Source organism: Lithobates pipiens, unplaced genomic scaffold (assembly GCF_037356315.1).
Source record: "Lithobates pipiens isolate NorthernLeopardFrog02 unplaced genomic scaffold, aLitPip1_a1.2 Scaffold_18, whole genome shotgun sequence".
NCBI classification, from domain to species: domain Eukaryota; kingdom Metazoa; phylum Chordata; class Amphibia; order Anura; family Ranidae; genus Lithobates; species Lithobates pipiens.
In genome coordinates this window covers 657510180-657533173 of record NW_027507758.1, presented here as the reverse complement: position 1 = coordinate 657533173, position 22994 = coordinate 657510180, and the positions used below count along the sequence as shown (strand labels likewise).

Below are 22994 nucleotides of genomic sequence, written 5' to 3'. Positions count from 1 at the left end.
CTGCCTTGCATATCTAGCCCCACATTGGGCGCCAACCCCTCCCCCCCCCCACCTGACTCACCATCTGCATTCCAATTCCTCCCAAAGGTGTTTAGTGGGGATAATGTCAGGGCTCTGTGCAGGACACTCGAGTTCCTTAACAGCATTTTTTTTTTTTTTTTGGTAGATCAACTTCTGTACAACATCCCTGCCCCCGTTCATGAATCAAAATTCGGCCAATCCCTGCTGAACGTCACCCCATGTGATTACTCTTCTCCGTCCCTGCTGAACGTCACCCCATGTGATTACTCTTCTCCCTCCCTGCTGAACGTCACCCCGTGTGATTACTCTTCTCCGTCCCTGCTGAATGTCACCCCATGTGATTACTCTTCTCCGTCCCTGCTGAATGTCACCCCGTGTGATTACTCTTCTCCGTCCCTGCTGAACGTCACCCCATGTGATTACTCTTCTCCGTCCCTGCTGAACGTCACCCCGTGTGATTACTCTTCTCCGTCCCTGCTGAATGTCACCCCATGTGATTACTCTTCTCCGTCCCTGCTGAATGTCACCCCATGTGATTACTCTTCTCCGTCCCTGCTGAATGTCACCCCGTGTGATTACTCTTCTCCGTCCCTGCTGAACGTCACCCCATGTGATTACTCTTCTCCGTCCCTGCTGAATGTCACCCCATGTGATTACTCTTCTCCGTCCCTGCTGAATGTCACCCCGTGTGATTACTCTTCTCCATCCCTGCTGAATGTCACCCCGTGTGATTACTCTTCTCCGTCCCTGCTGAACGTCATCCCATGTGATTACTCTTCTCCGTCCCTGCTGAACGTCACCCCATGTGATTACTCTTCTCCGTCCCTGCTGAACGTCACCCCGTGTGATTACTCTTCTCCGTCCCTGCTGAACGTCACCCCGTGTGATTACTCTTCTCCCTCCCTGCTGAACGTCACCCCATGTGATTACTCTTCTCCGTCCCTGCTGAACGTCACCCCATGTGATTACTCTTCTCCGTTCCTGCTGAACGTCACCCCATGTGATTACTCTTCTCCGTCCCTGCTGAACGTCACCCCATGTGATTACTCTTCTCCGTCCCTGCTGAATGTCACCCCATGTGATTACTCTTCTCCGTCCCTGCTGAACGTCACCCCGTGTGATTACTCTTCTCCGTCCCTGCTGAATGTCACCCCATGTGATTACTCTTCTCCGTCCCTGCTGAACGTCACCCCATGTGATTACTCTTCTCCGTCCCTGCTGAACGTCACCCCATGTGATTACTCTTCTCCGTCCCTGCTGAATGTCACCCCGTGTGATTACTCTTCTCCGTCCCTGCTGAATGTCACCCCATGTGATTACTCTTCTCCGTCCCTGCTGAACGTCACCCCATGTGATTACTCTTCTCCGTCCCTGCTGAACGTCACCCCATGTGATTACTCTTCTCCGTCCCTGCTGAACGTCACCCCGTGTGATTACTCTTCTCCGTCCCTGCTGAATGTCACCCCATGTGATTACTCTTCTCCGTCCCTGCTGAATGTCACCCCATGTGATTACTCTTCTCCGTCCCTGCTGAACGTCACCCCGTGTGATTACTCTTCTCCGTCCCTGCTGAATGTCACCCCATGTGATTACTCTTCTCCGTCCCTGCTGAACGTCACCCCATGTGATTACTCTTCTCCGTCCCTGCTGAACATCACCCCATGTGATTACTCTTCTCCGTCCCTGCTGAACGTCACCCCGTGTGATTACTCTTCTCCGTCCCTGCTGAATGTCACCCCGTGTGATTACTCTTCTCCGTCCCTTCTGAATGTCACCCCGTGTGATTACTCTTCTCCGTCCCTGCTGAACGTCACCCCGTGTGATTACTCTTCTCCCTCCCTGCTGAACGTCACCCCATGTGATTACTCTTCTCCGTCCCTGCTGAACGTCACCCCATGTGATTACTCTTCTCCGTTCCTGCTGAACGTCACCCCATGTGATTACTCTTCTCCGTCCCTGCTGAACGTCACCCCATGTGATTACTCTTCTCCGTCCCTGCTGAATGTCACCCCATGTGATTACTCTTCTCCGTCCCTGCTGAACGTCACCCCGTGTGATTACTCTTCTCCGTCCCTGCTGAATGTCACCCCATGTGATTACTCTTCTCCGTCCCTGCTGAACGTCATCCCATGTGATTACTCTTCTCCGTCCCTGCTGAACGTCACCCCATGTGATTACTCTTCTCCGTCCCTGCTGAATGTCACCCCGTGTGATTACTCTTCTCCGTCCCTGCTGAATGTCACCCCATGTGATTACTCTTCTCCGTCCCTGCTGAACGTCACCCCATGTGATTACTCTTCTCCGTCCCTGCTGAACGTCACCCCATGTGATTACTCTTCTCCGTCCCTGCTGAACGTCACCCCGTGTGATTACTCTTCTCCGTCCCTGCTGAATGTCACCCCATGTGATTACTCTTCTCCGTCCCTGCTGAATGTCACCCCATGTGATTACTCTTCTCCGTCCCTGCTGAACGTCACCCCGTGTGATTACTCTTCTCCGTCCCTGCTGAATGTCACCCCATGTGATTACTCTTCTCCGTCCCTGCTGAACGTCACCCCATGTGATTACTCTTCTCCGTCCCTGCTGAACGTCACCCCATGTGATTACTCTTCTCCGTCCCTGCTGAACGTCACCCCATGTGATTACTCTTCTCCGTCCCTGCTGAACGTCACCCCGTGTGATTACTCTTCTCCCTCCCTGCTGAACGTCACCCCGTGTGATTACTCTTCTCCGTCCCTGCTGAACGTCACCCCGTGTGATTACTCTTCTCCGTCCCTGCTGAATGTCACCCCATGTGATTACTCTTCTCCGTCCCTGCTGAATGTCACCCCGTGTGATTACTCTTCTCCATCCCTGCTGAATGTCACCCCATGTGATTACTCTTCTCCGTCCCTGCTGAACGTCACCCCGTGTGATTACTCTTCTCCGTCCCTGCTGAATGTCACCCCGTGTGATTACTCTTCTCCGTCCCTGCTGAACGTCACCCCGTGTGATTACTCTTCTCCGTCCCTGCTGAATGTCACCCCATGTGATTACTCTTCTCCGTCCCTGCTGAATGTCACCCCGTGTGATTACTCTTCTCCATCCCTGCTGAATGTCACCCCATGTGATTACTCTTCTCCGTCCCTGCTGAATGTCACCCCGTGTGATTACTCTTCTCCCTCCCTGCTGAACGTCACCCCGTGTGATTACTCTTCTCCGTCCCTGCTGAACGTCACCCCATGTGATTACTCTTCTCCGTCCCTGCTGAATGTCACCCCATGTGATTACTCTTCTCCGTCCCTGCTGAATGTCACCCCGTGTGATTACTCTTCTCCATCCCTGCTGAATGTCACCCCGTGTGATTACTCTTCTCCGTCCCTGCTGAACGTCACCCCGTGTGATTACTCTTCTCCGTCCCTGCTGAATGTCACCCCGTGTGATTACTCTTCTCCGTCCCTGCTGAACGTCACCCCGTGTGATTACTCTTCTCCGTCCCTGCTGAACGTCACCCCGTGTGATTACTCTTCTCCGTCCCTGCTGAACGTCACCCCGTGTGATTACTCTTCTCCATCCCTGCTGAATGTCACCCCATGTGATTACTCTTCTCCCTCCCTGCTGAACGTCACCCCGTGTGATTACTCTTCTCCGTCCCTGCTGAACGTCACCCCGTGTGATTACTCTTCTCCCTCCCTGCTGAACGTCACCCCATGTGATTACTCTTCTCCCTCCCTGCTGAATGTCACCCCGTGTGATTACTCTTCTCCGTCCCTGCTGAACGTCACCCCATGTGATTACTCTTCTCCGTCCCTGCTGAACGTCACCCCATGTGATTACTCTTCTCCGTCCCTGCTGAATGTCCCCCCATGTGATTACTCTTCTCCGTCCCTGCTGAATGTCACCCCATGTGATTACTCTTCTCCATCCCTGCTGAATGTCACCCCATGTGATTACTCTTCTCCGTCCCTGCTGAACGTCATCCCATGTGATTACTCTTCTCCGTCCCTGCTGAACGTCATCCCATGTGATTACTCTTCTCCGTCCCTGCTGAACGTCACCCCGTGTGATTACTCTTCTCCATCCCTGCTGAATGTCACCCCGTGTGATTACTCTTCTCCGTCCCTGCTGAACGTCACCCCGTGTGATTACTCTTCTCCCTCCCTGCTGAACGTCACCCCATGTGATTACTCTTCTCCCTCCCTGCTGAATGTCACCCCGTGTGATTACTCTTCTCCGTCCCTGCTGAACGTCACCCCATGTGATTACTCTTCTCCGTCCCTGCTGAACGTCACCCCATGTGATTACTCTTCTCCGTCCCTGCTGAATGTCCCCCCATGTGATTACTCTTCTCCGTCCCTGCTGAATGTCACCCCATGTGATTACTCTTCTCCATCCCTGCTGAATGTCACCCCATGTGATTACTCTTCTCCGTCCCTGCTGAACGTCATCCCATGTGATTACTCTTCTCCGTCCCTGCTGAACGTCATCCCATGTGATTACTCTTCTCCGTCCCTGCTGAACGTCACCCCGTGTGATTACTCTTCTCCATCCCTGCTGAATGTCACCCCATGTGATTACTCTTCTCCCTCCCTGCTGAACGTCACCCCATGTGATTACTCTTCTCCGTCCCTGCTGAACATCACCCCATGTGATTACTCTTCTCCGTCCCTGCTGAACGTCACCCCGTGTGATTACTCTTCTCCGTCCCTGCTGAATGTCACCCCGTGTGATTACTCTTCTCCGTCCCTTCTGAATGTCACCCCGTGTGATTACTCTTCTCCGTCCCTGCTGAACGTCACCCCGTGTGATTACTCTTCTCCGTCCCTGCTGAACATCACCCCGTGTGATTACTCTTCTCCGTCCCTGCTGAACGTCACCCCGTGTGATTACTCTTCTCCGTCCCTGCTGAATGTCACCCCGTGTGATTACTCTTCTCCGTCCCTGCTGAATGTCACCCCATGTGATTACTCTTCTCCGTCCCTGCTGAACGTCATCCCATGTGATTACTCTTCTCCCTCCCTGCTGAACGTCACCCCATGTGATTACTCTTCTCCGTCCCTGCTGAATGTCACCCCATGTGATTACTCTTCTCCGTCCCTGCTGAACGTCATCCCATGTGATTACTCTTCTCCGTCCCTGCTGAACGTCACCCCATGTGATTACTCTTCTCCGTCCCTGCTGAACGTCATCCCATGTGATTACTCTTCTCCGTCCCTGCTGAACGTCACCCCATGTATGGCGGCTTTACTCTTCTCTTCATTTTTATTTCCTCTGGGTGGAATATATTTTATTTCCGATAATCACAGCATTCTCTCATCCTCCTTCATTCTCTCGTCCTCCTTCATTCTCTCATCCTCCTTCATTCTCTCATCCTCCTTCATTCTCTCGTCCTCCTTCATTCTCTCGTCCTCCTTCATTCTCTCGTCCTCCTTCATTCTCTCGTCCTCCTTCATTCTCTCGTCCTCCTTCATTCTCTCGTCCTCCTTCATTCTCTCATCCTCCTTCATTCTCTCATCCTCCTTCATTCTCTCATCCTCCTTCATTCTCTTCGTCCTCCTTCATTCTCTTCGTCCTCCTTCATTCTCTTCGTCCTCCTTCATTCTCTTGTCCTCCTTCATTCTCTCGTCCTCCTTCACTCCTTCATTCTCTCGTCCTCCTTCATTCTCTTCGTCCTCCTTCATTCTCTTCGTCCTCCTTCATTCTCTCGTCCTCCTTCATTCTCTTCGTCCTCCTTCATTCTCTCGTCCTCCTTCATTCTCTCGTCCTCCTTCGTTCTCTCGTCCTCCTTCGTTCTCTCGTCCTCCTTCGTTCTCTCGTCCTCCTTCATTCTCTCGTCCTCCTTCATTCTCTCGTCCTCCTTCATTCTCTCGTCCTCCTTCATTCTCTCGTCCTCCTTCATTCTCTCGTCCTCCTTCATTCTCTCGTCCTCCTTCATTCTCTCGTCCTCCTTCATTCTCTCGTCCTCCTTCATTCTCTCGTCCTCCTTCATTCTCTCGTCCTCCTTCATTCTCTCGTCCTCCTTCATTCTCTCGTCCTCCTTCATTCTCTCGTCCTCCTTCATTCTCTCGTCCTCCTTCATTCTCTCGTCCTCCTTCATTCTCTCGTCCTCCTTCATTCTCTCGTCCTCCTTCATTCTCTCGTCCTCCTTCATTCTCTCGTCCTCCTTCATTCTCTCGTCCTCCTTCATTCTCTCGTCCTCCTTCATTCTCTCGTCCTCCTTCATTCTCTCGTCCTCCTTCATTCTCTCGTCCTCCTTCATTCTCTCGTCCTCCTTCATTCTTTCGTCCTCCTTCATTCTCTCGCCCTCCTTCATTCTCTCGCCCTCCTTCATTCTCTTCATCCTCCTTCATTCTCTCGTCCTCCTTCATTCTCTCGTCCTCCTTCATTCTCTGTGGTCGGTACATTGGTGGGTTCAGGAATGAGAGTTCCTCTGGCGGCTGTACAGAGTGGAGAGGTCCGCCATGGCACATCTATGTCTGGGTGACAGAAGGCCGGGAGGGGGAGGGGGAGGGGGAGGGGGGCGCCACTCATCTCAATGTCTTCTATTTATAAATGTGTTCCTGATAAAAATTGACCTATTTCTGTTTGATCACCTCCCCAATCCCCCATCCCCCGATGTAAGTGGAATCCACTAATGAGCTATAATATATAAACCCCCCAATTAGCGGCTTGTAATAGTGCGGACCTCCTTCTGTTACAGTGAATGGATGGGGGTGAGTCATGTGAAGTGAGTACAGCTTTCCACTGAATCACATCCATCGCTCAGCCGCCATCCAATCCTCCGGAGTGTCCAAACCCGCGTGCCGCGGAGGATGCGGCAACACCGCGAGCCGAGGCTGGAAACCTACTGCCCTCAATGATCGCAATGTGTGCCAATACACCGCCAGCTTCCCCCGCTACTACTCAGCGTGCTTCCCTTCCTTCCCCTCCCCCTCCTCCATTCCCTTCACCTCCCGCTCCTCCCCTCCCCCTCCTCCATTCCTTCACCTCCCGCTCCTCCCATCCCCCTCCTCCCATCGCCTCTCCTCCCATCCCCCTCCTCCTCTCCCTTCACCTCCCGCTCCTCCCATCACCTCTCCTCCCCTCCCCCTCCTCCATTCCCTTCACCTCCTTCTCCTCCCATCCCTCCTCTTTTCCCTTCACCTCCCTCTCTTCCCCTCCCCTCCTCCATTCCCTTCACCTCCCGCTCCTCCCATCCCCCCTCCTCCCATCGCCTCTCCTCCCATCCCCCTCCTCCTCTCCCTTCACCTCCCGCTCCTCCCATCACCTCTCCTCCCCTCCCCCCTCCTCCATTCCTTCACCTCCTTCTCCTCCCATCCCTCCTCTTTTCCCTTCACCTCCCTCTCTTCCCTCCCGCCTCCTCCTTTCCCTTCTCCTCCCATCCCTGCACCTCCCTCTCCTTCCATCACCTCTCCTCCCTCCCTCCGCTCCTCCCATCCCCCCTCCTCCTTTCCTTTCACCTCCCCTCCCCCTCCCCCTCCTCCTCTCCCTTCACCTCCCGCTCCTCCCATCACCTCTCCTCCCTCCCCCCTCCCTCCTTTCCCTTCACCTCCCTCTCCTGCCATCCCCGTCCTCTTATCCTTGCACCTCCCCCCCCCCCCTCCTCCTTTCCCTTCACCTCCCTTTCCTCCCATCCCCCTCTCCTCCTATCCCTGCACTTCCCTTTCCTCCCACCCCCCTCTCCTCTCCTCCCCTCTCCTCCTTTCCCTGCACTTTCTTTTCCTCCCATCCCCCTCTCCTCCTATCCCCTTCACTTCCCTTTCCTCCCATTCTCCTCTCCTCCCCCTCTCCTCCTATCCCTTCACTTCCCTTTCCTCCCATCCCTTTCTCCTCTCCTCCCCCGCTCCTCCTTTCCCTGCGGTTCCCTTTCCTCCCATCCACCCTCCTCCTTTCCCTCCCCTCCCCTCTCCTCTCCTCCCCTCCCCTCCCCTCTCCTCCCTCCCCTCCCCTCCCCTCTCCACTTCCCTCTTCTCCTCTCCTCCCCTCCCCTCCCCTCTCCTCTCCACTTCCCTCTTCTCCTCTCCTCCCCTCCTTTCTATCCTCTCTCCTCTTCCCCCCTTTTCATGGCAGGATCACCATCATTATTAAACATGCAGAAACATACAAAATACTAAATATAATGTTCATAAAATGATGTGGGTGTGGCAGTGGGGGGGGGGGGAGGAGCTGAGAAATAACGATTTGTCATTTTCTTCCCTTCAGACAACACCAAATCCCGGAGCCACGCCTTCGCCGAGAAGAACTCCCTAGAGAAGTACGAGTACGTCCTCCACCCCCGCACCACCGGCTTCACCTTCATCGTGGACCGCCTGCGGGAAGGTACCATCGCTCTTCCTAATATCTACCCCCCCTATTGTAATGTGTCCGGTCCGATATTCCATCCCCCCCCATTGTAATGTGTCTGGTCCAATATTCCACCCCCCCCCCCATTGTAATGTGTACAATCCAATATTCCATCCCCCCCATTGTAATGTGTCCGGTCCAATATTCCATCCCCCCCCATTGTAATGTGTCCGGTCCAATATTCCATCCCCCCCCATTGTAATGTGTCCGGTCCAATATTCCATCCCCCCCCATTGTAATGTGTACAATCCAATATTCCATCCCCCCCCATTGTAATGTGTCCGGTCCAATATTCCATCCCCCCCCATTGTAATGTGTCCGGTCCAATATTCCATCCCCCCATTGTAATGTGTCCGGTCCAATATTCCACCCCCCCCCATTGTAATGTGTACAATCCAATATTCCATCCCCCCCCCATTGTAATGTGTCCGGTCCGATATTCCATACCCCCCCCCATTGTAATGTGTCCGGTCCGATATTCCATCCCCCCCCCATTGTAATGTGTCCGGTCCGATATTCCATCCCCCCCCCCATTGTAATGTGTCCGGTCCGATATTCCATCCCCCCCCCCCATTGTAATGTGTCCGGTCCGATATTCCATCCCCCCCCCCCCATTGTAATGTGTCCGGTCCGATATTCCATCCCCCCCCCCCCCATTGTAATGTGTCCGGTCCGATATTCCATCCCCCCCCCCATTGTAATGTGTCCGGTCCGATATTCCATCCCCCCCCATTGTAATGTGTCCGGTCCGATATTCCATCCCCCCCCATTGTAATGTGTCCGGTCCGATATTCCATCCCCCCCCCCCCATTGTAATGTGTCTGGTCCAATATTCCACCCCCCCCATTGTAATGTGTACAATCCAATATTCCATCCCCCCCATTGTAATGTGTCCGGTCCGATATTCCACCCCCCCCCCCCCATTGTAATGTGTCCGGTCCGATATTCCATCCCCCCCCCCCCCATTGTAATGTGTCCGGTCCGATATTCCATACCCCCCATTGTAATGTGTCTGGTCCGATATTCCACCCCCCCCCCATTGTAATGTGTCCGGTCCAATATTCCACCCCCCCCATTGTAATGTGTACAATCCAATATTCCATCCCCCCCCCCCCCCATTGTAATGTGTACGATCCAATATTCCATCCCCCCCCCCCCATTGTAATGTGTACAGTCCAATATTCCATACCCCCCACCCCCCATTGTAATGTGTACAATCCAATATTCCATACCCCCCCCCCATTATAATGCATACAATCCAATATTCCATACCCCCCCCCCCCCCCCATTATAATGCGTACAGTCCAATATTCCATACCCCCCCCATTGTAAGGTGTACAGTCCAATATTCCACCCCCCCCCCCATTATAATGTGTAGAGTCCAATATTCCATACCCCCCACCCCCCATTATGCGTACATTCCAATATTCCATACCCCCCCATTGTAATGCGTACAATCCAATATTCCATACCCCCCCCCCCCATTGAAATGTGTACAATCCAATATTCCACCCCCCCCCCCCATTATAATGTGTAGAGTCCAATATTCCATACCCCCCACCCCCCATTATAATGCGTACATTCCAATATTCCATACCCCCCCCATTGTAATGCGTACAATCCAATATTCCATACCCCCCCCCCCCATTGAAATGTGTACAATCCAATATTCCACCCCCCCCCCCCCCATTATAATGTACACAATCCAATATTCCATACCCCCCCCCCATTATAATGTACACAGTCCAATATTCCACCCCACCCCCCCATTGTAATGTGTACGATGCAATATTCCATACCCCCCCCCCCCCATTGTAATGTGTACAATCCAATATTCCATACCCCCCCCCCCCCCATTGTAATGTGTACAATCCAATATTCCATACCCCCCCCCCATTGTAATGCGTACAATCCAATATTCCATACCCCCCCATTGTAATGCGTACAATCCAATACTCCATACCCCCCCCCCCCATTGTAATGCGTACAATCCAATACTCCATACCCCCCCATTGTAATGCGTACAATCCAATACTCCATACCCCCCCATTGTAATGCGTACAATCCAATACTCCATACCCCCCCCCCCATTGTAATGTGTACGATCCAATATTCCATCCCCCCCCCATTGTAATGTGTACAATCTAATATTCCATACCCCCCCCCCCTAATGTGTACAATCCAATATTCCATACCCCCCCAATTGTAATGCGTACAATCCAATACTCCAATACCCCCCCCCATTGTAATGCGTACAATCAAATACTCCATACCCCCCCCCCCATTGTAATGTGTACAATCCAAAATTCCATAGACTAGAAATATACATCACCCCCCCCTCCTCCCCAGCTTCTCCCCCTCACCGATGAAGCCAAATGTCCAGCCTTCTGCAACCAGTCCTTGTACTTTATGGTTCAGCACTGATCCGGGGTACACCGCCACCCTCTGAGGTACATCCCCGCCCTCCAGGGTACATCCCCGCCCTCCGGGGTACTCCCCGCCCTCTGGGGTACATCCCCGCCCTCTGAGGTACATCCCCGCCCTCCAGGGTACATCCCCGCCCTCCGGGGTACATCCCCGCCCTCTGGGGTACATCCCCGCCCTCTGGGGTACATCCCCGCCCTCTGGGGTACATCCCCGCCCTCTGGGGTACATCCCTGCCCTCTGGGGTATATCTCTGCCCTCTGGGGTACATCCCTGCCCTCTGGGGTATATCTCTGCCCTCTGGGGTACATCCCCGCTTTCTGAGGTACACCACCGCCCTCTGGGTTATATCTCTGCCCTCTGGAGTATATCCTCGCCCTCTGGGTATATTACTGCCCTCCGGGGTACACTACCACCCTCCGGGTACACCATTACCCTCCGGGGTACATCACCGCTCTCATTTTTGCAGTCTTAGTATTTATTTTAGTTTTTTTGGAGGATTTTTGATTTGGGATGTTTTATATTTCTATTGTCCTCAGAATGCTGCACAGTGATTTACAGTTCGGTGTTTAGTGGGGGGGGGGGGGGGGGGTGTTATAAATGAAATATCTTGTAATATATATAGATTTATATTTGGTGAATGATGACACACACATGTTCTGTATATGGGGGGAATGACCCGGGCCATCCAATGGATGATGACGTCATGAGGGGCTGGTGTAGGGGTTCTCTGTACTGGGGGGTCTGTATGTTTGGACATGTTCTTTATTTGGGGTGGGGGTTGTACAATGTCCTATATATAGAATAAAGTCACTTCTCTATTTGCCACATGTAACGGTGTGGACTTTGTTTCCCTTTTTGCAGGGGGAGGGGAGGGGGGGTCCCGGATTTGGGACGCATTTGTCTGCACACTCAGCGGTTGTTTCTGGATTCTCCGATATTTCATCCGCTGCCTCTGATGACTTTCTACGCGTTTCACTTCTTCTCCATAGAAGCCAATATTGGAATACTTCTCTTTGCATATCAGTGCATCGGATTGGATTGGTTTTGCACAGAGGAGCCCTGATCCTCTTCTTCTCAGGTCACTTATTGGCGCTCCTGGCTCCTCCCCCTTAAACAGTACCTCCAATAGCAAGCCGCTCCTGAGCCCAACTCTGTGCATCCATTGGACACATAGAGCCGTGACTTGGCCGCCCCCACTCTTTTCTCATTGGCTCACTGACTGTGATTGACAGCAGTGGGAGCAAATGGCTCATGCTGCTGTCTCAGCCAATGAGAACAGAGAGAGAGAGACCCAGGACAGCCAAAGCTCCCGTGCACAGAGCTGGATCAAGAGGGGGCTCAGGTGAGTATTCAAGAGGGGGGAGGGGCAGCACACCTTCACCTTTATGCATAGAATGCACCTTCGGCCTTTACCTTAGTAAGGTCTGCCTTGCAGAAACCATCCTGTTGAACCCATCAGGGATTCTTGCCAGCATGGTAGCCTTTCTGGTGACTATCGTGTCTCTCTGTAGAGTGTAGACCATTCCTTCTTCCGGTACCACCAGCATTCCATCTCCATGAGGACAATGTTCTACCATCACTGTGCCCGGCTCCTAAGCATCCAAAGGAAGTCTCTGTACATCGCCATTACTCATTAGAGTCTCCCGAAAAGCTGCTGCTTCCAATAGTCGGGATCCCTGATTGTCCTTTCTTCAGGTCCTCACAAGGGACACCCAACTTCCAATTCACCATCGGGCGGAGAATAGGAGTACGAGAGCCTTATGTGCGAAAACCTCCACCCTCACTGATATGCCCACACTTCACCACATCTGTTGGAGCATCCCGGGCCTCTAGGCACCAAGTCTGTCACCTCTGACCTCTGACCCTTGGCCCCTGTCACCTCTGACCCTTGGCCTCTATCTCCCAGTTCTATAAGGCCACCACCTGGTCTTCTCTTCATACCTTTTCAAAGTTTTCCCAGGTGGACGTCCAATTCTCCGCTGATGCAGCTTTCAGCCACAAGCTTCTTGCAGCGGCGCTCTGAACCCGGTTCTTTTACCCTTGTTCTTATTGTTGGGCCTGTTGGTGCAGTTTGGTGGCCACCCTTGTATTCATTGCTTGAGAACATCCCATGGGATAGGAATAAGTTGCCCTTGGCCTGTACAAGTAAGATCAGACGAATATTGGAGTACAGGCCATCCTCCCAAATCTCTCCTTGTTACTTTGCATTGCTTGGAGAGCGGGGTGAGGTTATAGGGGAGGTGCTTCAGGGGGCCTCAAAGACCTACCGGTGTCCAATCACCTGAACGTATGAGCCTATAACACATGATCTATGAGTGTTCTGCCGGTGTCCGGTACCGTACTCCAAGATATGGAATTTACAGGTGAGTCAGAATTCCTCCGGGGTCTCGTAACAATAGCACCCTGAGATTTAAGATTCCAGACAAAGAACGTTCCATGCTCTAAACTAAGGATCTCCAAACTTTCTAAACAAAGGGCCGGTTTATTGCCCTTCAGTTTTTCGGGGGGGGGGGGGGGGGCTGAACTGTGGCCAGGGGGAGTGGAAATTTTCTTGGCTTCAGTGGGAGTAAACATCACCACATTTGGTAGTAGAGGGAACGATCATTGGTATAATTGGGAGAAATAGTTTCCCATTGTTGGTGTTGAGGAGAAATGGTGACCCATTGATGATGTCAGGGGGAGAAATGGTGACCCATTGATGATGTCAGGGGGAGAAATGGTGACCCGTTGATGATGTCAGGGGGAGAAATGGTGACCCATTGATGATGTCAGGGGAGAAATGGTGACCCGTTGATGATGTCAGGGGGAGAAATGGTGACCCATTGATGATGTCGGGGAGAAATGGTGACCCATTGATGATGTCCGGGGGAGAAATGGTGACCCATTGATGATGTCGGGGAGAAATGGTGACCCGTTGATGATGTCCGGGGGAGAAATGGTGACCCATTGATGATGTCCGGGGGAGAAATGGTGACCCATTGATGATGTCCGGGGGAGAAATGGTGACCCATTGATGATGTCGGGGAGAAATGGTGACCCATTGATGATGTCGGGGAGAAATGGTGACCCATTGATGATGTCGGGGAGAAATGGTGACCCGTTGATGATGTCGGGGAGAAATGGTGACCCATTGATGATGTCGGGGAGAAATGGTGACCCATTGATGATGTCGGGGAGAAATGGTGACCCGTTGATGATGTCCGGGGGAGAAATGGTGACCCATTGATGATGTCCGGGGGAGAAATGGTGACCCATTGATGATGTCCGGGGGAGAAATGGTGACCCATTGATGATGTCAGGGGGAGAAATGGTGACCCGTTGATGATGTCAGGGGGAGAAATGGTGACCCATTGATGATGTCAGGGGGAGAAATGGTGACCCATTGATGTCCGGGGGAGAAATGGTGACCCATTGATGATGTCAGGGGGAGAAATGGTGACCCGTTGATGATGTCAGGGGGAGAAATGGTGACCCATTGATGATGTCAGGGGGAGAAATGGTGACCCATTGATGATGTCCGGGGGAGAAATGGTGACCCATTGATGATGTCAGGGGGAGAAATGGTGACCCGTTGATGATGTCAGGGGGAGAAATGGTGACCCGTTGATGATGTCAGGGGGAGAAATGGTGACCCGTTGATGATGTCAGGGGGAGAAATGGTGACCCATTGATGATGTCAGGGGGAGAAATGGTGACCCATTGATGATGTCCGGGGGAGAAATGGTGACCCATTGATGATGTCAGGGGGAGAAATGGTGACCCGTTGATGATGTCAGGGGGAGAAATGGTGACCCGTTGATGATGTCGGGGAGAAATGGTGACCCATTGATGATGTCAGGGGGAGAAATGGTGACCCGTTGATGATGTCAGGGGGAGAAATGGTGACCCATTGATGATGTCAGGGGGAGAAATGGTGACCCGTTGATGATGTCAGGGGGAGAAATGGTGACCCGTTGATGATGTCAGGGGGAGAAATGGTGACCCATTGATGATGTCGGGGAGAAATGTTGACCCATTGATGATGTCAGGGGGAGAAATGGTGACCCATTGATGATGTCAGGGGGAGAAATGGTGACCCGTTGATGATGTCAGGGGGAGAAATGGTGACCCATTGATGATGTCGGGGAGAAATGTTGACCCATTGATGATGTCAGGGGGAGAAATGGTGAGCCATTGTGGATGCCAGTTGGCAGAATAGTGTCTTCTATCAGTGGGAGGAATAGTGCCCCATGTGCTGGATAAGAGCAAGCAAAGGGCCACATCTGGCAAGCCCTGCTTTAAATCAAGGGTCTAAAAACTTTCTAAACAAAGGGCCAGTTTACTGTCCTTCCGAGTTTTGGGGGGGGGGGGGGGGGCTGGACTGTGGCCGTTAGGAGTAGAAAAGGTCCCAACATCCGTGGGGTAAAAAAACCAATGCCCTATCAGTGTCATTGGGAGGAATTGTGTCCCATCATTGGTATCATTTGGCCCAATTGTTGGTGTAGTTGGAAGAAAGTGTGCCCTATTGTTGGTGTCATTAGGATGAATCGTGCTCCTTCATTGGGGTCAATGTGTGTGTGGGGGGGGGGGGGGTTATGCCCCATTGTTGGTATTAGTGGATGAACTGGTGTCCCAAGGGCCGGATAAAAGTAGGCAAAGGGCCGCATCTGGCCCCTGGGCTGCGGTTTGGAGACCAGTGCTCTAAACATTTCCTTAAAAGGAAAACTCTACAAGACCCGAGCCCCCCGTTCTCCACCTGAACATTGAAACGCGTTGTTCTCTATGACCTCCACACAAACTTGTAAATTCTCCGGAATAAACGGAGCCAGGAGGTTACATTGATGAGCCGTAAATTTCCATCTCGGCTGGAGAGAGGGACGCGTCTTAATGCCACAGGGTCATCGAGACGCAGAAGACTCATCAATAATTCCACCCGCCTCTCCTCGTCTTCCAAGAACCACCAGAAACATCCAGATAGAAGAATTCTCCTATTTCTACCATCACCCCGGGATCGTGTTCACATTGCTCAGCATAATCTCTGCTTCAATGACAACTTTCCTCCCCGGTGGCTCTCGTGTGAATGTGTTTTGGTTGTTGGCAGTCTCGGATCCTGGGGGAGAGCGGCCAGAGAACATCAATTTACTCTAAAAATAGGATGCCAGATATAGCCGGCAAATCAAATTTGCTTTCCAAGTCTGCTGAATAAAAAGCAGGAGATGCAGCAGTGAGATCCAGAGACGCATCAAACCCAACATCCAGCTGAGGAGGAGATGCGTTCTCTGCGATTGCACTCTGATCAATGGACCGCCGATCCAGAACTATTCATCGAGGCACAGCCATCTCATTTACATACGTTCCTACAGACAGGCACCAGATGCCTTGGCAAACCCAGATAGCGCCTTGTAAAAGTAGCTGTGACATCATCACTATGCTGTACATAGCCTGTGCATACAGAAAATCTGTGGGAGGAGCCCCAAAAGCTCCACCCACTACAGAAAACTACAGGAGGGGGCGGAGACAAGACCGGTCACCCTGCACAAAGAGAGAGAGCAGAGCTGTGGGAGGGGCCGACAAGGCTCCACCCAGTACAAAAAAATGATGGGAGGGGGCGGAGACCAGACCAGTCACCCTGCACAAAGAGAGAGAGCAGAGCTGCGGGAGGGGCCGATAAGGCTCCACCCAGTACAAAAAAAGATGGGAGGGGGCGGAGACAAGACGAGTCACCTTGCACAAAGAGAAAGCAGAGCTGTGGGAGGGGCTGACAAGGCTCCACCCACTATAGAAACTACAGGAGGGGGTGGAGACAAGACCAGTCACCCTGCACAAGGAGCTGTGGGAGGGGCAGACAAGGCTCCACCCACTACAGGAGGAGGTGGAGACAAGACCAGTCACCCTGCACAAAGAGAGAGAGCAGAGCTGCTGGAGAGGCCCCAAAGGCTCCACCCAGTACAAAAAACGATGGGAGGGGGCGGAGACAAGACCAGTCAACCTGCACAAGGAGCTGTGGGAGGGGCCGACAAGGCTCCACCCACCACAAAAACGACAGGAGAAGGTGGAGACCAGACCAGTCACCCTGCACAAAGAGAGAGAGCAGAGCTGTGGGAGGGGTCGACAAGGCTCCACCCACTACAGAAACTACAGGAGGGGGTGGAGACAAGACCAGTCACCCTGCACAAGGAGCTGTGGGAGGGGCCGACATGGCTCCACCCACTCCAAAAACGACAGGAGGAGGTGGAGACAAGACCAGTCACCCTGCACAAAGAGAGAGAGAAGAGCTGTGGGAGGAGCTGACAAGGAGGGGATGGAGACAAGACCAGTCACCCTGCACAAAGAGAGAGAGCAGAGCTGTGGGAGGGGCCGACAAGGCTCCACCCACTACAGGAGGGGGTGGAGACAAGACCAGTCACCCTGCACAAGGAGCTGTGGGAGGGGCCAACAAGGCTCCACCCACTACAAAAACGACAGGAGGAGGTGGAGACAAGACCAGTCACCCTGCACAAAGAGAGAGAGCAGAGCTGTGGGAGGGGCCGACAAGGCTCCACCCACTACAGAAAACGATAGGAGAGGGTGCAGAAAAGACCAGTCGCCCTGCACAAAGAGAGAGAGCAGAGCTGCAGGAGGGGCCCTGAAGGCTCCCCCAGTACAAAAACTACAGGAGGGATATAGACAAGACCAGTCATCCTGCACAAAGAGAAAGCAGAGCTGTGGGAGGGGCCGACAAGGCTCCACCCACTGCAAAAACTACAGGAGGAGGTGGAGACGTGACCAGTCACCCTGAACACAGAGCAGAGCTGTGGGAGGGGCCCCAAAGGCCCCACCCACTACAGAAAACGACAGGAGGGGGTGGAGACATGACCAGTCCCCTGCACAAAGAGAGAGAGAGAGCGCAGCAGTGAGTGGTCTTTATTACTGAAAGCTCCTACACCCAGGATAAGTGCAGGAGTTGTTTTATGCTGGATAGGATTGGGTTAAGTGGGGATGTTGCCCCAAATAACTAAGCAGAGGACAATGGACTAGTGGGCAGTATTGCCTGTGGTCCCCCTGCACCTGATCTTTTCCCCTATCTTCTGTTCAGAGTTGGGTTTCCTTGTGTGGTGGGGGCCATCTTGATGGAGGCAGCACTTTTCTTCCACATGTCAGAGCTGTCTCTGCCATGACCGATGAACGAATAATTGAGCAACAGGAGAGGTGGAGGAAGTACAGATCTGTAGAATGGATGAAGCAGAAGCAGGGGGGTCCTTGCACTGCTGGTCCTCAGGTACAACTTCCCTTTCAGCAAGCAGAATGGATGAAGCAGAAGCAGGGAGGTCCTTGCACCGCAGGTCCTCAGGTACAACTTCCCCTCCAGCAAGGAGAACAGTGATCTCATACTGCAGACATACGACTATGAGGCTTGGGCACTAATAACGTTTCTAGATGTTTCCTATAAGTGGGCAGACACATTGCACAACAATAAAAATGAATTTATGGAAATGGAAACGCAGCGTGTATCCAGACGTATAGCAGTCTGGGTTCCATGTGGGAGTATCTTGCATGTTCTTTATCTGAGAATCCTAATCTGCTCTTATATGGAGGTCTTAGTAGTTCCTCGGACTAGTCCTCTCTGTCTCCTAGTTAGTAGGTTAATCTCCACTGAGTGCAGTGTTTGTGTATCCAATATTCTCCAGACGTATTTCCTTCCAGAAATGAGAGGCCGACCTCACTGACAGTCACTCAGATACGTCATCTCATCATTGGCCTTTTCTGGGCCAAGTCCTTCTCCGCTCACCCACAATTAGAGCGGAGTTCCCCCCCAAAATGGAACTTCCGCTGATCTGGTTCCTCCCCCCCTCCAGTGTCACAATCGGTCTGTCTAATACAGGTATTTGCTCCCACTTTCGGCGAAAGAGCGCAGCAGATTCGGCGGCGGACTACCCCCTGTCCGGCCCCTCCTTTGTCCCCCCCCCTGTCTTTTGGGAGAGACACAGGTCCCAGAAGACAGCAGGGACCATTCAGAACACGCAGCGGGACTCGCATATGGGCAGTAGGAGACGGGCTGTGAAGCAGCAAGGCTTCACTTTCTTTTTTTTCACAAGGGAAAAAAATGGTTTATTGCACAGCTCCGGTGGTCTGCCGTCTTGGGGGGGTCTTCTCGCCGCCGCCCGGGGGTCTTCTTCTGACTTCGGGGGTCTTGTCCCCCTCTTGGGTTCTTCTTGCCAGGCCTCCGCTTCTTTCCTTTAGCTCTTTTACTAGCGGAGGCCCGGTCTTTTGTCACCGCCGCCCCTTCTTCCTTCTTCGGGGGTCTTGTCCCCCTCTTCGGTTCTTCTTGCCGGGCCTTCGCTCCTTCTTCCAGGTCTTTTACTAGCGGTGGCCCCGTCTTCTGCTGCCACTGCCTTCTCTTCTTCTTCTTCTTCCTTCTTGAGATGTTGACTCGACGCTCTCTCTGGCCGCAATGCCAGGGATGCGGTGTGCGGCGACTTATATAGGGACAAGGGGCGGGGTCACGGCTGGGGCTGTGACATCATAAGGGGCGGGGTCACCATGTGACATCAACCGGTGACCCCGCCCCTTGTCCCTATATAAGTCGCCGCACACCACGTCCCTGGCATTGCGGCCAGAGAGAGAGCGTTGAGTCATCTCAAGAAGGAAGAAGAAGAAGAACGGAAGGCGGTGGCGGCAGAAGACCGGGCCACCGCTATTAAAAGAGCTGGAAGAAGGAGCGAAGGCCCGGCAAGAAGAACCGAAGAGGGAGACAAGACCCCCGAAGTCGGGAGAAGACCCCCCAAGATGGAAGACCACCGGAGCTGTGCAATAAACTATTTTTAACCCTTGTGTGTTGTGTTTTTATTTACTTTTTTTTGTTCACCAGGTGAATGGGTAGGGGTACATGGCACCCCTTTACTCATTCACATAGGGTGGGGGGCCGGGATCTGGGGGCCCCATTCTTAAATGGGTCTCCCAGATTCCGATAAGCCCCATGACCGCAGACCCCGACAACCAACGGCCAGGGTTGTCGGGAAGAGGCCCTTGTCCTCATCAACATGAGGACAAGCTGCTTTGAGGTGGGGGGGGCTGCAGGGCGTCCCCCCTTCCCCCAAGCACCCACCCCCCCCCATATTGAGGGCATGGGGCCTGGTACGGCTCAGGGGGGGGCTTGCTCGTCCCCACCCCCTTTCCTGACCGGCCGGGCTGCGTGCTCGGATAGGGGTCTGGTATGGGTTTTGGGGGGACCCCCACACCGTTTTTTTCGGCATAAGGGATTCCCCTTAAATTCCCTACCGGACTTAAGGGCCTGGTTTGCCTCCGGAGGGGGAACCCATGCCGTTTTTTTTTTTAATTTGGCGTGGAGTTCTCCCTTAGGATTCATACCAAATACAGTGCCTGGTATTGGAGGGAATCCAAATCGGATCCCCGCAGCAGTGTGAACGCGGCCGCAATGTCAGCGATGCTCGTCGCTTATCGGGAAAGGAAAAGAAACATTTTTTCCTCTCCCGATGCGAGCCGGCTCGGCGCTGGTTCCCGCTATGGAGCTCGCAGGGTGTCAATCTCGCCGATAAAAGCGACGAGATTGACACAATATCGCGATCACATACCGTACATTACACACCGACCGTACATTACACCCCGACCGTACATTACACCCAGAGGTCAGTGCTCGCTGTGGGTACCATAGGTGCTCTGTGTATACTATGCAGGGAAGGGGCTGGCAGTTTCCTCTGCAGTGGATGTGATGGGTCCCTGCGGCGCTCGTCTCGCCCGCTCCTGTGTTCTGCACAACTACAATGTGATGTCCTTAAAATATCAAATGCCGAGCGAATGTGTGATTACAAGTATCATCTCACAACTTCACCTTATTACAATGGTGCCCTCTACTGGTCAGAGCGTGTCATCACCCTGTACTCCGTGCCGTTTAATCTGCAACAGAGAAAAATCTGAGCTTATTAGATGGAGGAAAATCACCAACTACCGATTTATTCATGGAGAGCGGATCTGACCCCCCCAAGTATCCATGTCACCAGTAATATCTGCCCCACCACCACACACACACCTCACCCCCCAGTATCCATGTCACCAGTGATATCTGCCCCCCCACCACCACCACACACACCTCACCCCCCAGTATCCACGTCACCAGTGATATCTGCCCCCACCACCACACACACCTCACCCCCCAGTATCCATGTCAGCAGTGAATATCTGCCCCCCCACCACACACCTCACCCCCCAGTATCCACGTCACCAGTGATATCTGCCCCCCCACCACACACCTCACCCCCCAGTATCCATGTCAGCAGTGATATCTGCCCCCCCCCACCACCACACACACCTCACCCCCCCAGTATTCACGTCACCAGTGATATCTGCCCCCCCACCACACACCTCACCCCCCAGTATCCATGTCAGCAGTGATATCTGCCCCCCCCCCCACCACCACACACACCTCACCCCCCCAGTATTCATGTCACCAGTGATATCTGCCCCCCCCCACCACACACACCTCACCCCCCAGTATCCATGTCACCAGTGAGATCTGCCCCCCCACCACCACACACACCTCACCCCCCAGTATCCATGTCACCAGTGATATCTTCCCCCCCACCACACACACCTCACCCCCCAGTATTCATGTCACCAGTGATATCTGCCCCCCCCCCCCCCCACCACACACACCTCACCCCCCAGTATCCATGTCACCAGTGAGATCTGCCCCCCCACCACCACACACACCTCACCCCCCAGTATCCATGTCACCAGTGATATCTGCCCCCACCACCACACACACCTCACCCCCCAGTATCCATGTCAGCAGTGATATCTGCCCCCCCACCACACACCTCACCCCCCAGTATCCACGTCACCAGTGATATCTGCCCCCCCACCACACACCTCACCCCCCAGTATCCATGTCAGCAGTGATATCTGCCCCCCCCCCCACCACCACACACACCTCACCCCCCCAGTATTCATGTCACCAGTGATATCTGCCCCCCCCCCACCACACACACCTCACCCCCCAGTATCCATGTCACCAGTGAGATCTGCCCCCCCACCACCACACACACCTCACCCCCCAGTATCCATGTCACCAGTGATATCTGCCCCCCCACCACACACTACTCACCCCCCGGTATCCATGTCACCAGTGATATCTGCCCCCCCCCCCCCCCCCACCACCACCACACACACCTCACCCTCCAGTATCCATGTCACCAGTGATATCTGCCCCCCCCCACCACCACACACACCTCACCCCCCAGTATCCATGTCAGCAGTGATATCTGCCCCCCCACCACCACCACACACACCTCACCCCCCAGTTTCCACGTCACCAGTGATATCTGCCCCCCCACCACACACACCTCACCCCCCAGTATCCATGTCAGCAGTGATATCTGCCCCCCTCCCCCACACACAAACCTCACCCCCCAGTATCCATGTCACCAGTGATATCCGCCCCCTCACCACACACCTCACCCCCCAGTATCCATGTCACCAGTGATATCTGCCCCCCCCCACCACACACCTCACCCCCCAGTATCCATGTCACCAGTGATATCTGCCCCCCACCACACACCTCACCCCCCAGTATCCATGTCACCAGTGATATCTGCCCCCCCCCACCACACACCTCACCCCCCAGTATCCATGTCACCAGTGATATCTGCCCCCCACCACACACCTCACCCCCCAGTATCCATGTCACCAGTGACAGGGAATCCCCTATCTGTGTATCTAGTGACATGTGTGGATCTTGTCGGTGACGGGTCCTCTTTACTCTATGGGACTGCAGATTGGGTGACAGATGGCGGTGACCCGGCACGGGGTGTACTGGGTGGCGGTTGATCTTCTGTCATGCGCTAATCGTCAGGATTTATCTTCCCGGCTAATTTGGAGACTTGTTATGTTCTGGAGGTGGCAGCTGGCCCCGCACAGCCGTCACTAATCATATTGGCATCTCGGAGGTGTCTGTGGGCTCCAGACGGCTAATTATAGAAAACAATGGCGGAGGAGCCGGCCGCATCCCTCCGTCACACATTCATCGGCACCCTTCATTCTCCTCATTCTATGACCCCCCCCCCCTTAATGTCACTGGGAACTCCGGGCAACATTCACCCAGCCAGTCCCGAGATTTACACAGCTCTGCCCTACAGAACGGCCCTGCCGCTCAGGGCAGGAGACCTGAAGTTCTCTTCTGCATTTCAATACGTCTTCAGGCCTTGTCCACCCAATTCCCCCCACCCCCCAGCCTGGGATTGGATGGTGAA

The 22994-nt window shown here is 53.5% G+C and overlaps 1 protein-coding gene across 2 annotated transcripts in view; it reads left to right on the top strand.

The window, feature by feature from the left end:
* The window catches only part of LOC143989355 (lysocardiolipin acyltransferase 1-like), a 149191-nt gene that overhangs the window by 57023 nt on the left and 69174 nt on the right, over positions 1 to 22994 (top strand). For both annotated transcript variants that reach the window (XM_077489457.1, XM_077489456.1), the window contains exon 5: positions 8203 to 8319. In XM_077489457.1, the coding sequence (XP_077345583.1) occupies positions 8203 to 8319 (117 nt within the window). The remainder of the gene's footprint in view (positions 1 to 8202; positions 8320 to 22994) is intronic.